The sequence below is a fragment of the Callospermophilus lateralis genome, chromosome 1 (genome assembly GCF_048772815.1).
Source record: "Callospermophilus lateralis isolate mCalLat2 chromosome 1, mCalLat2.hap1, whole genome shotgun sequence".
NCBI lineage: Eukaryota > Metazoa > Chordata > Mammalia > Rodentia > Sciuridae > Callospermophilus > Callospermophilus lateralis.
This window is the reverse complement of record NC_135305.1, coordinates 176,688,288-176,700,921: the sequence shown is the minus strand read 5'-3', so window position 1 is coordinate 176,700,921 and position 12,634 is coordinate 176,688,288. Positions and strand designations below refer to the sequence as shown.

The window sequence follows — 12,634 nt, the reverse complement described above, 5'->3', positions numbered from 1 at the left end:
GGGTTAGATCTCTTTTTAACTATATTAGCTCCATAAAGACCTGTTTCTAAATAAGATCATATTCTGAGGTGCTAGGAGTTAGAATTTCAGTGTGTCTTATTGGGGGTACGTAGTTCAACCCGTAACATCTCATTTAATTCACAGTTTAAGATTCCATCTTTGAAATCCCCAAATTGTCTCAAAGCTTTCTCTCTTTAGTCACTGCTTCATGCCAGAGTTTGTATTCCTCATGCCTGTAGGCAGCTCACTGTCTATCCTCAGATGGGCCGATGTAAGGTGTTAGCATTCAGTTACCTGGTGAGAGTGACCCTGTTTCTTTCTGCTTTGGCCAGAGAGAGGAGGATGGGGAGAAACTTATTAGTTAGTGATAGAATTGCATTACTTTGTTTGAGAAGGAAATATCATTATTGGCTCTGGTTCTCACTGTGGATTGTGAGTGTTCTATCTCAATAGATCTTTTTCTAGGACCTGCCCAACTGAGATTCCCTTAATATTCAGGGCCACTTGTCTTTTTTTTTTTTTTTTTTAATTGGTTGTTCAAAACATTACAAAGCTCTTGACATATTATATTTCATACATTTGATTCAAGAGGGTTATGAACTCCCATTTTTACCCCGTATACAGATTGCAGAATCACATCAGCCACGTGTGTCTTGAGCATTCAAACTAGCAGGCCTCCTTGTCCTGATTTTAAAATGAGCAGATTAGCTTGCTTTTAGTTGTTAGATCTATATATGTATTCAGATCTGTATATTTATTCATAACTACTCTTTTGTTTTTAACTGATTATTTTAGTAGTAACATGGAATGCTGGGAGTCCTCCAATATGTACGCATTCTGTCCACTGTTACCAGTAGGTCCCATGGCCCAGTTCTGGTGTTTTCTTAGCATTCAACCAAACTGTGGTAGTATGTAGTGCTATTTGGATCTAGAATCTTGGTGGGTTGTTTCCTTGTAGGTCCTGTTTTGCTGCGTACCTATTGTCTCTACGTCCTCCTGCTTGCCATCAATGGAGTAACTGAGTGTTTCACATTTGCTGCCATGAGTAAAGAGGAAGTTGACAGGTGGGTAACTTAGAAGGTACACCCTTCATCATGACCTTTGGCCAAAATGAACTAACTTGCTAATCTTTTTTCTTTTCATTCTGAACATGTGTTCACTGATGGCTTTCTCAGAGACAATACTAGACCACAAGTATGCTGCATCCCCAGGATCTCTACAACCTGGCATGATTTAGCTAGTACTCCCTATAGTAGGGTCAGAGGACAGCAAGTTCTGTGTGCTTCCCTTTGTGGATGGAGAAATGTCATCCCTAAAGTGTCATAATTGTCTAGGTATACAGAGTCAGGCATACAATAAGGTAGACTTCCATCTCTCCATCCTATTACCCAGCCCCCATTTAGTGGTCCTCAACTCTTATCATCTATTGACTCTAGATCAGCAACCCTGCTCTGGAACTTCAGCTAGTGGGTCTTAACATTGGTTGTGTGTCAGAATTCTCTGTGGAACTTATTAGAAATGCATATTTCTATCTGCACTACTCTTTTTCCCATCATACCTGTAGGAAAAGCAGGCCCTTGAGTGTGTGTGTGCAAGTGTGCATGTATGTATATATCAATTATTCTGAGATGAACTCCTGGTTAAGTGCCTTTGGCCCACACCCAGAATCATTCACCTCTTCTGTCCTAAATACCAAAACCTAGCAAGGCAGTATCTTAATGCACCACTATAGGACAAGGTTAAGGAATAGCATAAAAGACAAGAGAGGAAAATAGAGATTAGAAAAGGTTGGTGTAGATGGCGGGTTGAGTGGCTCTTGTTATTCAATCACCCCTTGAGGCTTGGATCTCTTGTGTGTTTTCATGCTGCCTCTGTAACCTTGAGTGCTATTGAGAACTCTCTGAGACCTGGTCATAGAGGCAGGGTGGGGAAGGGAACTCAGAATCAGGAAACCTTTCCTCCTATTAGATTGGCTTCTGTCTGTTCTCATCTTGGGCTGCTTCAAATAGAAGTTATGGTGACTTTGTTTGCCACTAGTGGTTGAGAACTTGTCTAGATCAACGTCCCAGCCTAGATCAATGAGATTCTCCTAGGAAATTCTGCTACCTTCCAGACCAGTTGAGTTAGAATTTGGGGAGGCTTGAACCAGAGAATCAAGTCATTACACAGTTCCAGGTGATTCTGATTTTAAGTGTGTGATAACTACCGGCCCAGGCCAGCTTTCACAGTAAACATACATTGAGCTCTGTGACCCAGTGGATACCTCAGTACTGAAGCCAAAATCCACAAAGCAGGAAGTATTCCAGTTATGTACAAGATACAGTGATGCTTTTTATTTCTTCTACTTCATTTTTCAAAAATATCATCTTACAAACTACTGAATTGATTTCTCAGCCTATTAATAGGTCACAACCCATAGTTTTATTTATTTATTTATTTATTCATTTTGTAGTCCTGGGAATTGAACCCAGGCTCTTGTGCATGTTAGGCAAGCACTCTGCTACTAAGCTACATCCCAAGACCTACCATAGTTTTAAAATAGTGGTCTAGACATGGTTTTCACCTCAAATAATTAGGTTTGTAGCTATAGAATTGCTTTGAGTCCACTCTCCCCACACCCCATGGATGAAAAAGTCTAAGTTTACTTTGAAAGTACCATTTTTTAATTTGAAATGCTTCTCACAATTGAATCATTTAACAATATAATTTGACACAGTAAGTATGGCTTTGTGACATCATAGAAAGAGCTTGGACTAGCAGTCTAGTACTTGAAGGAAATTTTATTGTAATAACTTTAGCATTAGTGTGTGTGTGGGTCAACACTGAATCCATTTAAAATGTAAAAAAGAAAAAAAAATTGCTGCTCAGCACAGTGGCTCTCACCTATAATCCAAGTGACTCAGGAGGCTGAGGCAGGAGGATCATAATTTCCAAGTCAGCGTTGGCAACCAAGTAAAACCCTTTCTCATAACAAAAAAATAAAGGTCTGGGATTGTAGCTCAATGCAGAGTACCCCTGGGTTCAATTTTAATACCACAAATAAATAAAAAACCTTGCAACAAAACCAAGAGGAAATACAGTGGATGGTTGCTTTCTTTTCTTTTATGTTGCACTGAACCAAAGGAAACAACTTTTTAAGTTAGCTATAATGGAATATTTCAACATCTGGAAAATTGTTTTCATGGTATTAGGAAGCAGAAAAATCAGAGGCCAGAGCACCTTCTAATGCAGTTCTTATCTGATATAACTTCGTTCCCCTTGGAGTAAAATATGACTTTAAGCATGGTCTTCAGACAGCACTCTCAGTTCTGTCTGGATCCCTGTCCCCAGCCCTCTGCCCTGGTCTGAGCATATGGAGCACCCAAGTTCATCATAGAACCTGTTTTGTTTTGTTTTGTTTCATCCTTGTGAATTTAACCAAATAAAACTGTAGCTCGGATTTTTATAGTAGAATTAATAGCTTAAATTAAATGTTACAATCGATTATAATGATTTTACATTGAACATTTTAGATTCAGAATTGAAAAAAGGCATTGATGCAGACGTGGATTTTTATCTAGTCAACTTCAGGTTAACCAGTGTTTTTCTAAATAAAAATAGAGTGGTTAGTTCTGAAATGTTAAGGCTTCCTTTGAATTGCAAGTTGCTCTTTACTTAATAGCCTAATATATAGGATCTGATTGATGGATTTTTCATTATACTGTACTGAAGAATTTTTGTTCTCTTTTGTATAAGATGTCTCATTTTCTTTCTTGCATTCAACAAAAACATTTGCGCATTTACTGTCTAACAAGCATTTTTTTAAGTTTTGGGAATACAGCAGTGAAAAAAAACAGCTGAGATCCCTGCTCTCCAGAGCTAATGAGAGGCAAACTAGTTAAGAAAGTAGAAAATGTACTGTATTAAAAAATAAAATAGGATTATGTAGTGAGTGGTGGGAGGCCATTAGATTGGCTAAGTTGAGGTCTGAATGACCAAACGACGGTCAGAGACAGGACAATGCTTTCTAGGCAGAGGAAGGCCCAAGATTGACAGCTCCTTTGCCTGATTTATTGATCTTAGAGTGCCCTTATATATAAACCACATAACTGTTGAATGAAAAATGACTGTGATCTTCTTATGCTGATACATAAGAGGTCAGTGCTATCCTTTTTGTATTTGCAGAGGCTCCATTTTACACATTTGTAATCCCAGCAACTAAGGAGGCTGAGGCAGGAGAATCACAAGTTCAAGGCCAGCCTCAACAAGTTAGCAAGACCCTGTCTTAAGATAAAAAATAAAAAGGACTGGGGATGAAGCTCCATGGTAGAGCACCTATGGATTAAATGCTGCCAAAAACAAACAAAATAAAATTCGTGTGGCTGTGATTTAATGTGTTCAGTTAGCAGCTACTAAGGGGTGCTTTGGTCAATACTACAGTCAATACCCTTGACCATCCATTTCCTGGTAAACCTGATTTTAAGTCCAGTATCTTCTCGGATCATGGAGAAATAAACATTCATAAATAAATTGCTATTTATGTTAACCAACCCTTATAAAATAGTCAATGTCAATGATGAATAATTTTGCTTTGATTTTAATAGTGATGTTTTAATTGCATCTTTAAAGCTCTTTATTTTTTTTTTATGAAGTGGATTATGTCTTTAAGGCTACAGATTTGTGACTTCTGAAAAGTTTAGCAGCTACAGAGCCTCTTGTAGTGGAAGACAGTGGGCCTTATCATTCTCAACTCCTCCCATATGGTCATACCAAAGAGGCTAGTTGAATGTTTCCCAGCTTGAATTAGTATGAATTAGCTATTGGTTTCATTCATTACTGCCATTTTACTTGAAGTTGTATGAGGATGACTTTGAAAGTTTTTGAATCTATAGCTCAAACACCAAGGATTGGTGTAGAATACCCTTCTGAAATAGTTCTTGAAAAAAATAACAGATTATATGTCTGCTTCTTTTGGAAAAGAGGTCAAACTCCTGGTCTGTGATGGGTCCCACCTTCAGTGGCTTGTTATGAAATGACTATTCTGATTATTTATTATTAGTTAAAAAAAAAAAAAAAAAAGCTTCCCTAGTGGAAGATGAGCACAATGGTGCATACCTGTGATCCCAGCAACTCGGAGGCTGAGGCTGGAGGATCGCAAGTTCAAGGCTAGCCTCAGCAATTTAGTAAGGCCCTGAGCAACTTAGTGAGACCCTATCTCAAAATTTTAAAAAATTGGAAGGCTGGAGATGTAGCTTAGTGGTAAAGTACCTCTGGATTCCATCCCTAGTACCACCAAAAAATAAATAAAACCTTCCCCAGTAGAGGTGCGGGCTCTTGCACTTCTATTGCTCATTAAGAGATTTTCTACTAAGCAGCAAATTTTGTTGCTGGAATTCTAGATGAAATCACCTTTCTAGTTAGAGTACAGTATATTGTGGGTGTATGTATGTGTGTGTGTGTGTGTGAGAGAGAGAGAGAGAGTGCGCATGCGCGCGCAAGTGCTTGTGTGCATGTGTGAGCACACACACATTTACCATGTGTTTTCATAAAGTATATTTCCATAGCACCTTGTATTTGGTCGGCCCAAGGACCTGTAAGTGGGCATTCAGGGAGCACAGTGGCTTTCTTACACTGCTTCATGTGCAGAACCTGGATGGTCTCTTCAGAATCCATCCAGTGGACACAGCTTGGGGACCTAAGGGTTTGGTTCCCTCAATAGTTGTGTATTTATGGAGTGTCTTCTCTGAGCTATATGGAAACCAGATTCTGGGAAATTTGGTTCATGGCTATACCATAGTCTTTTGGAGGACTACGGCAGTTATTTTATGTTTGCTGAGACTTAGTTCCTTCCTTTGCAGAGAAGTGAGGATGACTAAGTGATGTGCTTCTTTGAAATCAGAAGTGATAGGAATAGCATAACCACTTATCTCCAGAATCCAGAGAGCCTTAGAAATAGAGTGGAAAAGAGTATATAAGAGTCTGCAAATACCAGAGATCCAGGCTTTGCTTCCTGCTCATATTTCATTCTGGAGGCTGGTCACTTTTGAGTGCAGTCCACTACCCAAGTTTATGGGGTATTACATTTCCCAAGGAAGGCAGTGTGAAGCACTGAAGGTTGGGCTGGGAGTCAAACTAGCATATTGGCTTACTCCTTAGGCAAGTTCTTCGGTCTCTGTGCTTCTTACTTTGTCTGTGAAACAAATCCAGGCTCCAAAGGATAAGGGCAGGCTATTTGTGTTCATTTATCAATGTGTCCTCACATTCCTTACAGGCTTGTCATAGCATCTAATATATAACTATTATCCAGGTCACATTCTTATACCTTATATTGGGGACTTGCGCTGAACAGGATTTTTATGCATTTTGATAACTAAGTTGCTTCACTAATCAACTATTATCCTTAAAACACATAAATATCTTGAATTATTCATTTCGTATTCTTCAGTTCAAGGGTGAATGGGACATTGACATTTCTATGTTATGTGTGTAGCATTCAATGTTATAGAAAACTGTATTATGGGAACTTAGCTGGACTTATGGGAAAGCAGAGGTTCTTTCTGTGAATTGTTGTTCATGGCCACTTTTTTATACAAGTGTTATCTTGGGTCAAGGTACCCACTGCCCTGTTTTGCTTGTCTCCTTCTCCTCAGGTACAATTTCACAATGCTGGCATTGTCATCCTCATTCCTGGTGCTGTCCTATCTCCTGACCCGTTGGTGTGGCAGCGTGGGCTTCATCCTGGCCAACTGCTTTAACATGGGCATTCGGATCACACAGAGCCTTTGCTTCATCTATCGTTACTACCAAGAGAGCCCACACAGGCCCCTGGCTGGCCTGCATCTGTCGCCAATCCTTCTTGGGGCATTTGCCCTCAGTGGTGGTATTACTGGTGTTTCAGAGGTGAGATCCTGCAGCTTACACACCACATGCTTTTGTAGCTCTCCACTGGCCCCCCTTAGGTTTCCCCTTCCCCCTGCTTGAACTGACTGGACAGTTATTTACCTCCTCTTATCCTTTCCCTAGGCGTCTAGAGCATCACCTTTTGCTAGACATGACAAAGAAATTACCAGTGGGAAGAGAGTAGACCCACAGCCCGGTTGACATATCTTTTATCTGATTTGGAAGCCAGAATAATAGCCACCTTTAGTCCACGGCCAACCAGGCCAGCACAGATGGTGTGAACGGTTTGGGTGGGAAAATCCTCAGGGAGTTTAAATTAAAGACACAGACACCATTTTATCTTTAAACCAGCTCCAGGACAGCTCCTCAAACCCTTAGCCTCAAGCTCCCCAGGGAGGCAGCGAGGTTTTACTGAAGAGGCTAGCAAGAGAGAGAGAGAATGCTAGGGAGAGGGCTTTTGTTGGGGAACAAAGAATTCTGGGGAAATTCCCATCCAATGAAGGTCAGGGGGCCAGTGTTGCAAGGTCAGGTGCAATGATTGGATCTTTGGGGCAGTGGTGAGACCCACCTCTACACAGACAAGCTCTCGAACCTAAGAAGGGTGGGGAAAGCTCTGCCACATTAAAAGTGACTGAGTGCCTCACACCCAGCCGGGGAGGAAACTCATTCATGTGCAAGGATGGTCTCCCACAGCCACTTTCCCTGGCTTGTCCCAGAGGAAGGGGCTACAGACCCAGGAACCAGGCAGTGACAGTGCTTTCCTTTCCCAGGTGTTCCTGTGCTGTGATGAGGGCTGGCCCGCCAGGCTGGCACACATCACTGTGGGGGCCATTTGCTTAGGACTGACTCTTGGGACAGCATTCCTCACAGAAGCTAAGCTGATCCACTTTCTCAGGACTCAGTTTGGAGTATCCAAAGTTACTAACAAAATGACTTGACTTCAAGAGCGTCTTGATACCTGTGGCACCTGGATCCACTTGGGACAGTTCTTGGGTGCAATGTTACCATGCAAAAGCCCTGCCAAGGGGTCTGCAGTGTAGTGAGAACCACCCAGGAGGTGAGACCATGGATGAAACACTCGTCCACTTGAAGTCTTAAATGCAAAGGAAGAATTTTCATTTTTAAGTGGAAACCAAACAGCCCTTTTAAAATAGATGAACTTTTTTCATTATTTTGTTCTAATCAGTACTTTTGTTTTTATGAATATATTTATTCCTATTGTGTGTGATTGACCTTTGTAGCTACATGTCCAGCAAACTTTATCTTAGATGTTAGTAGTGAATAATTATCTGGCCAAGAAAAAGAGAGGCAGCTGTTTATCCCTCACAGGAATGTTTAGATTCTTCCGTAAAATAAGGAAAAAAACAGATGCTGTGCACCAAACAAGAACGGAGTGTGTCCGGGGAGTTGTGGCTTTCCACATGTCAACGCTGTGGTTGGAGTTTTTAGAGAAGGAAAAATGTTACTAAACAAAAAACCTCAAATGCAAATGTGAAGCTTTTGGGATCATATTTCCCCGTGTGCGTGAAGAAGAATCTTGCCTATTATGCTTTTATTCCCCAGGCTAGCTTGTGCCTTCCCCAGTGTGGGCCCTCAGGAATTGTTGATTGAAGTTAGCTGAAGACTTCAGGTCTGACCACCTGAAAGAGGGGGGCTTTGAAGGTTTGAAATTACTCCAGCACAAGCTACTTTTAGCAGTTTTCTGTAACTTTGCACATGGAAATTGATGACCAAAGTTGTGTAAATGTTTCTTTTTATCCTTAGAATAAAATAGGACAAACTCTATATGGCAAATATCACCAAGTCAAGCCCTTCTCACTGACCTGTTATTTCCAGCACTGCTCAGTACAACTGAATTCCAGCCCCAGGACAAGAATGGTAGGCTTCGGGGAGTGAGCCTCCTGGCCACCACATGAACCCAGGCTCCCTGTGCCCTGTATATGCAGGTGAGATCGTTAAGCATTGTTCTGGGGTTGTAAAGTGTTTTTCTTTTCTTTTTTTTTTTTTTAGTATTTATTTTTTAGTTGTAGTTGGATACAATATCTTTAATTAATTTATTTATTTTTATGTGGTGCTGAGGATCCAGCCCAGAGCCTCACCCGTGCTAGGTGAACACTCTACCACTGAGCCACAACCCCAGCCCCAAGTGTTTTTCTTTTTTCATTAATGTATTAATTCCTTTTAGACATGATTTCTCTTTGGAAGTACATGCACAGACTATGTCTTCAATGTTAATAGTTAGTAGTCTTCTGGCCTAATGTCTCCAGATCTTCCAAGTTTACCTCCAGAGAGAGGGCCAGTAAAGGCAGCTGGTATTGTTCATTGAAATGCATGCATTTAAACCCACTTGCTTGGACTCAGTACCAAGAAGCTGAGGACCAAGACCCATCAGCCTACCAAGACTAGGGCCCAGTTACTTTGACACCTTTTTATCTGTTTCCCCTCTGAATTAAGACACCAAATGCAAGATGTCTTAAGCAATAGAGGCCCTCCAAAAGCATGATCTTGGTAGGGTAGGATCAGACTAAGTCAGAAAAAAGGGTTGTCTCAAGTGCACAGAAATGGGCCTTCCGTTCACATAAGCTCCTTCTCTTCTGCTGCTGACCATTCCACTGTCCCCTTCCCCAGAATCCTGCCACCCACCAAGCTCACTTGACAGACATAAAGCATAGTCTTCCAGCCATGTGCCTCAGAGTGTTCTGGATTACAGGTTAGAAATGTAGGTTCCCAGACCTTGAGATGCTGAGGTCTTTGGGTATGGGACTACCATTCTCAGGTGGAGAGAGGCTCTATGTCTGACAGCGGGGTTCTTCCCCTCTTCTCCTCCCACATTATCCACCAGGTGCTGCTGTTGGGACCTGCTCCTCTTGACAGATGGCCAGCTGGAACATGGGCCAGATTCCTTTTTATGTCCTGCTTCCCTGTTTCTAGGACAAGTAGTGCTGTGTGTGTTTGCTTTCTATCACTGCAACAAAATACCCAAGAAAATCAATTTAGAGGAGGAAAGATTTATTTTGGCTCACGGTTTCAGAAGTTTCAGTCCATGGTTGACTGGCCCATTGCAATGACCTGTGAATCAGAGTATCATGGCAAAGAATTTGTGGTGCAGCAGAACTTCTCACCTCATGGCAGCCAGGAAGCAGGCGGGGGAACAAACCAGGGACAAAATATACCTTTCTAAAGCATGTCCCCAGTGACCTACTTATTCCAACTAGGCATAGTTTCTACCACTTCCCAATATTCAATTCAGTTATGAACCAATCAATGGGTTAATACATTGATGAGAGAGCCTTCATGATCCAATCAATTCCCAAAAGCCCACCTCTGAGCATTGCTGCAATGGGGATTAAGCCTTCAATAATGAGCCTTTGGGGAATATTCCAGATTCACACTATTATATCCTGGCTACCTGCTTCCCTGCTGGTACCTGCCTTGCAGGCTGTCAGCACTTTGGCCAAAGACCCTCCAAAGATCTCCACCCTCTTGACACTTCCCTGAAGCCCAGTGAACCTAACCATGACCTCTGGTGTTTTCCCTTACTGCCTGTCCCAGAACCATACCTCTTGCCTCAGGTCACTTGCATATGTGTGGACCAGGCTGCCCCACTTCACCCAGGAAGGATTTGGCGGGGGAATCACATTTGGCTTTAAGTACCATTTTAAATGTAGTGAGGCTACTTCTTCATGGAAACATGTCTGTAAGGCATGTCCTTTTTATGACGGGGGAAGCCTTCAGTGGTGAGAATAACACTATTGCTGGCTTCCTTTGCTTCTCTGACCACACATAAGAGTTGTTCACTTCAGACTTGGCCTAGGGTGTCTCGGTAAAGGACACTGCTGTTCTTTGTAATACTCACTCCATAGTGACTCCTGGCTCTGGAGGTACCATCTGCTCGGCCCTGTTTGATGCCGCTTCCCAACCTAATCCAAGTACAGCTCTTCTTTCCTTCCATCTTTTTTTTTTTCTTTTAATCATGTACTTATGTTGCTGGTTTCATGTCAATCTCCTGGTTTAAAAAAGAATAAATTATTTTCTTCACATCCTTGTAAAGACCTTTCTTCTTTCATACCCTTCTTCCCTCCAAAATGGGGGGAAAATACCTAAGGAAGGTGGGCAGATAATTTGAATCTGAACCATTAGATTTCGTCAGGGGATCATCTCTCCCTACGCAGATAGTGACACTGGGCTTCGAATCCTGACCTTGAAAGAGGAATAGTTGTCTGGCGCCTTCTGTGTCTGGGACTGAAAGACTAGGGGTCTCTTTCACTCTTTTCCCTCCTCACTCTAAGGTAGTGTTTCCCATTGCTTTCCTCTCCCCTCCATTTTCCGCATGGCCTGGTCCTTGTCTTGTTTGTTTTGTTGTTATTTATGAAGTAGCTATTCCTTGATGGGTCAGGATGCATTTTGTTGCAGAGTAAAGCAGTCATGTGATTTTTGGAAGTTTGGGGAAGCCCCTTCCCCTTCCTGTCTTCAACTTGGTGATAGAATTTTTTTTTCACTGGGTTCAAAGACTATCATTCCAGAATTAGAGGATACTGGAAATTTGGATCCCACAGGGAAGGGCTCTGACTCATTCACACCAACATGTACACTGACATCAGTGATTCTTACCTTGATATGGAGGAATAAACAGGAGTTGGGAGCATCCAGAACTTGCAGGTGAAGTAGCCCAGGTGAGGGGGTGGGTAGCCCCAGAAGGTAAGAGCTCAAGAGGGCTGCCATAAGGTCCCTGGGCTGAATGGAATTGATATCCAGTGGGGGAATTGGGGAACATATTTCCAGCCAAGTCTTGGAAGAGCCATGAGTAAAAAAGGGCTGTGCCTGGTGTAAGAACTAGAGAAGAAAAAGAATAAGAGCAGGAGAAACCTTTCACATCTTTATGAACACCTGCTCTTTGGAGAGGCCAGGTGCAGAATGAGGAGGGTGTGCAGGGTGCTTGCTGGGGAGGCTCTCAGAAGCTCCATTTTGAAAACCTTTAGGAACTAACCTACAGGCTCCAGAATATTGTTTGTACCAGGTTGTCATTGGCCCTAAGGGAAAGTTTGGGAAGGCAAACTAGAAGCCAGAAGATCTGCAGAGTGTGTCAGAAAGGAACAGATTTGGAAAGATGATGAACCAAGGCATAGTATGAAGGGTCCCCTAGAAACTTCTCAAAGATAGCAAAATACACAGACCTGGAAAGGGCAGCTGAACAAAGATGCTAAAATACAGCTTCCATTTGCCAATTATTCCTGGAGTATGCAGGAAGGGACTGAGACTCATTTAATTTGAAAATGAGACTTCTTAGCCAATTCAGATACTAATGAAAAATTATTTGTTTTGCTGTTATTTACTATACTTGAGTGAATTAGCCCTTAATGTTGTAAATATTTTATTTGCTAATTAACTTTTGAGGGTAACAAAAAGGTGTTTTATTTGAAGAATTTGGGGAGAGGGAGGGCTCATGTATTTGTATTATCAGTCAGTCCCCAATTATCTTGCCATAACCAGTCTCCCTGTTTAGTATCATTTGTTTTTAACCAGAACTGTCTGTATGTTAGAACAAAATGGAGAGAATGGACTCCTAATGCATTTCAGCCTCCTTTAGGAACCTAATGAAGTTTTATAACTATTTCTTAATTTCCTTAAAGATGAACTAGCAGGAGTTGTTTGTTGCCCCATCCCAAAATGCACTCAATTCTTTGTCTACCATTTTTTCGGCCCTTTTTGGGAAGTTTGGCTTAAATGGAAAGTGCTAGAGGTTAAATGTCAGGCC

The 12,634-nt window shown here is 41.7% G+C and overlaps 1 protein-coding gene across 3 annotated transcripts in view; it reads left to right on the top strand.

Annotated features, from left to right (window-relative positions):
* The window catches only part of Rft1 (RFT1 glycolipid translocator homolog), a 43,348-nt gene extending 32,419 nt beyond the window's left edge, over positions 1–10,929 (top strand). For 2 of the 3 annotated variants that reach the window (XM_076868186.1, XM_076868175.1), the window contains exons 11-13: positions 959–1,064; positions 6,630–6,879; positions 7,650–10,929. In XM_076868186.1, the coding sequence (XP_076724301.1) occupies positions 959–1,064; positions 6,630–6,879; positions 7,650–7,817 (524 nt within the window). In that variant the 3' untranslated portion in view covers positions 7,818–10,929. The remainder of the gene's footprint in view (positions 1–958; positions 1,065–6,629; positions 6,880–7,649) is intronic. The other variant, XR_013092485.1, reaches the window with a different exon arrangement.
* Positions 10,930–12,634: the final 1,705 nt, after the last annotated feature.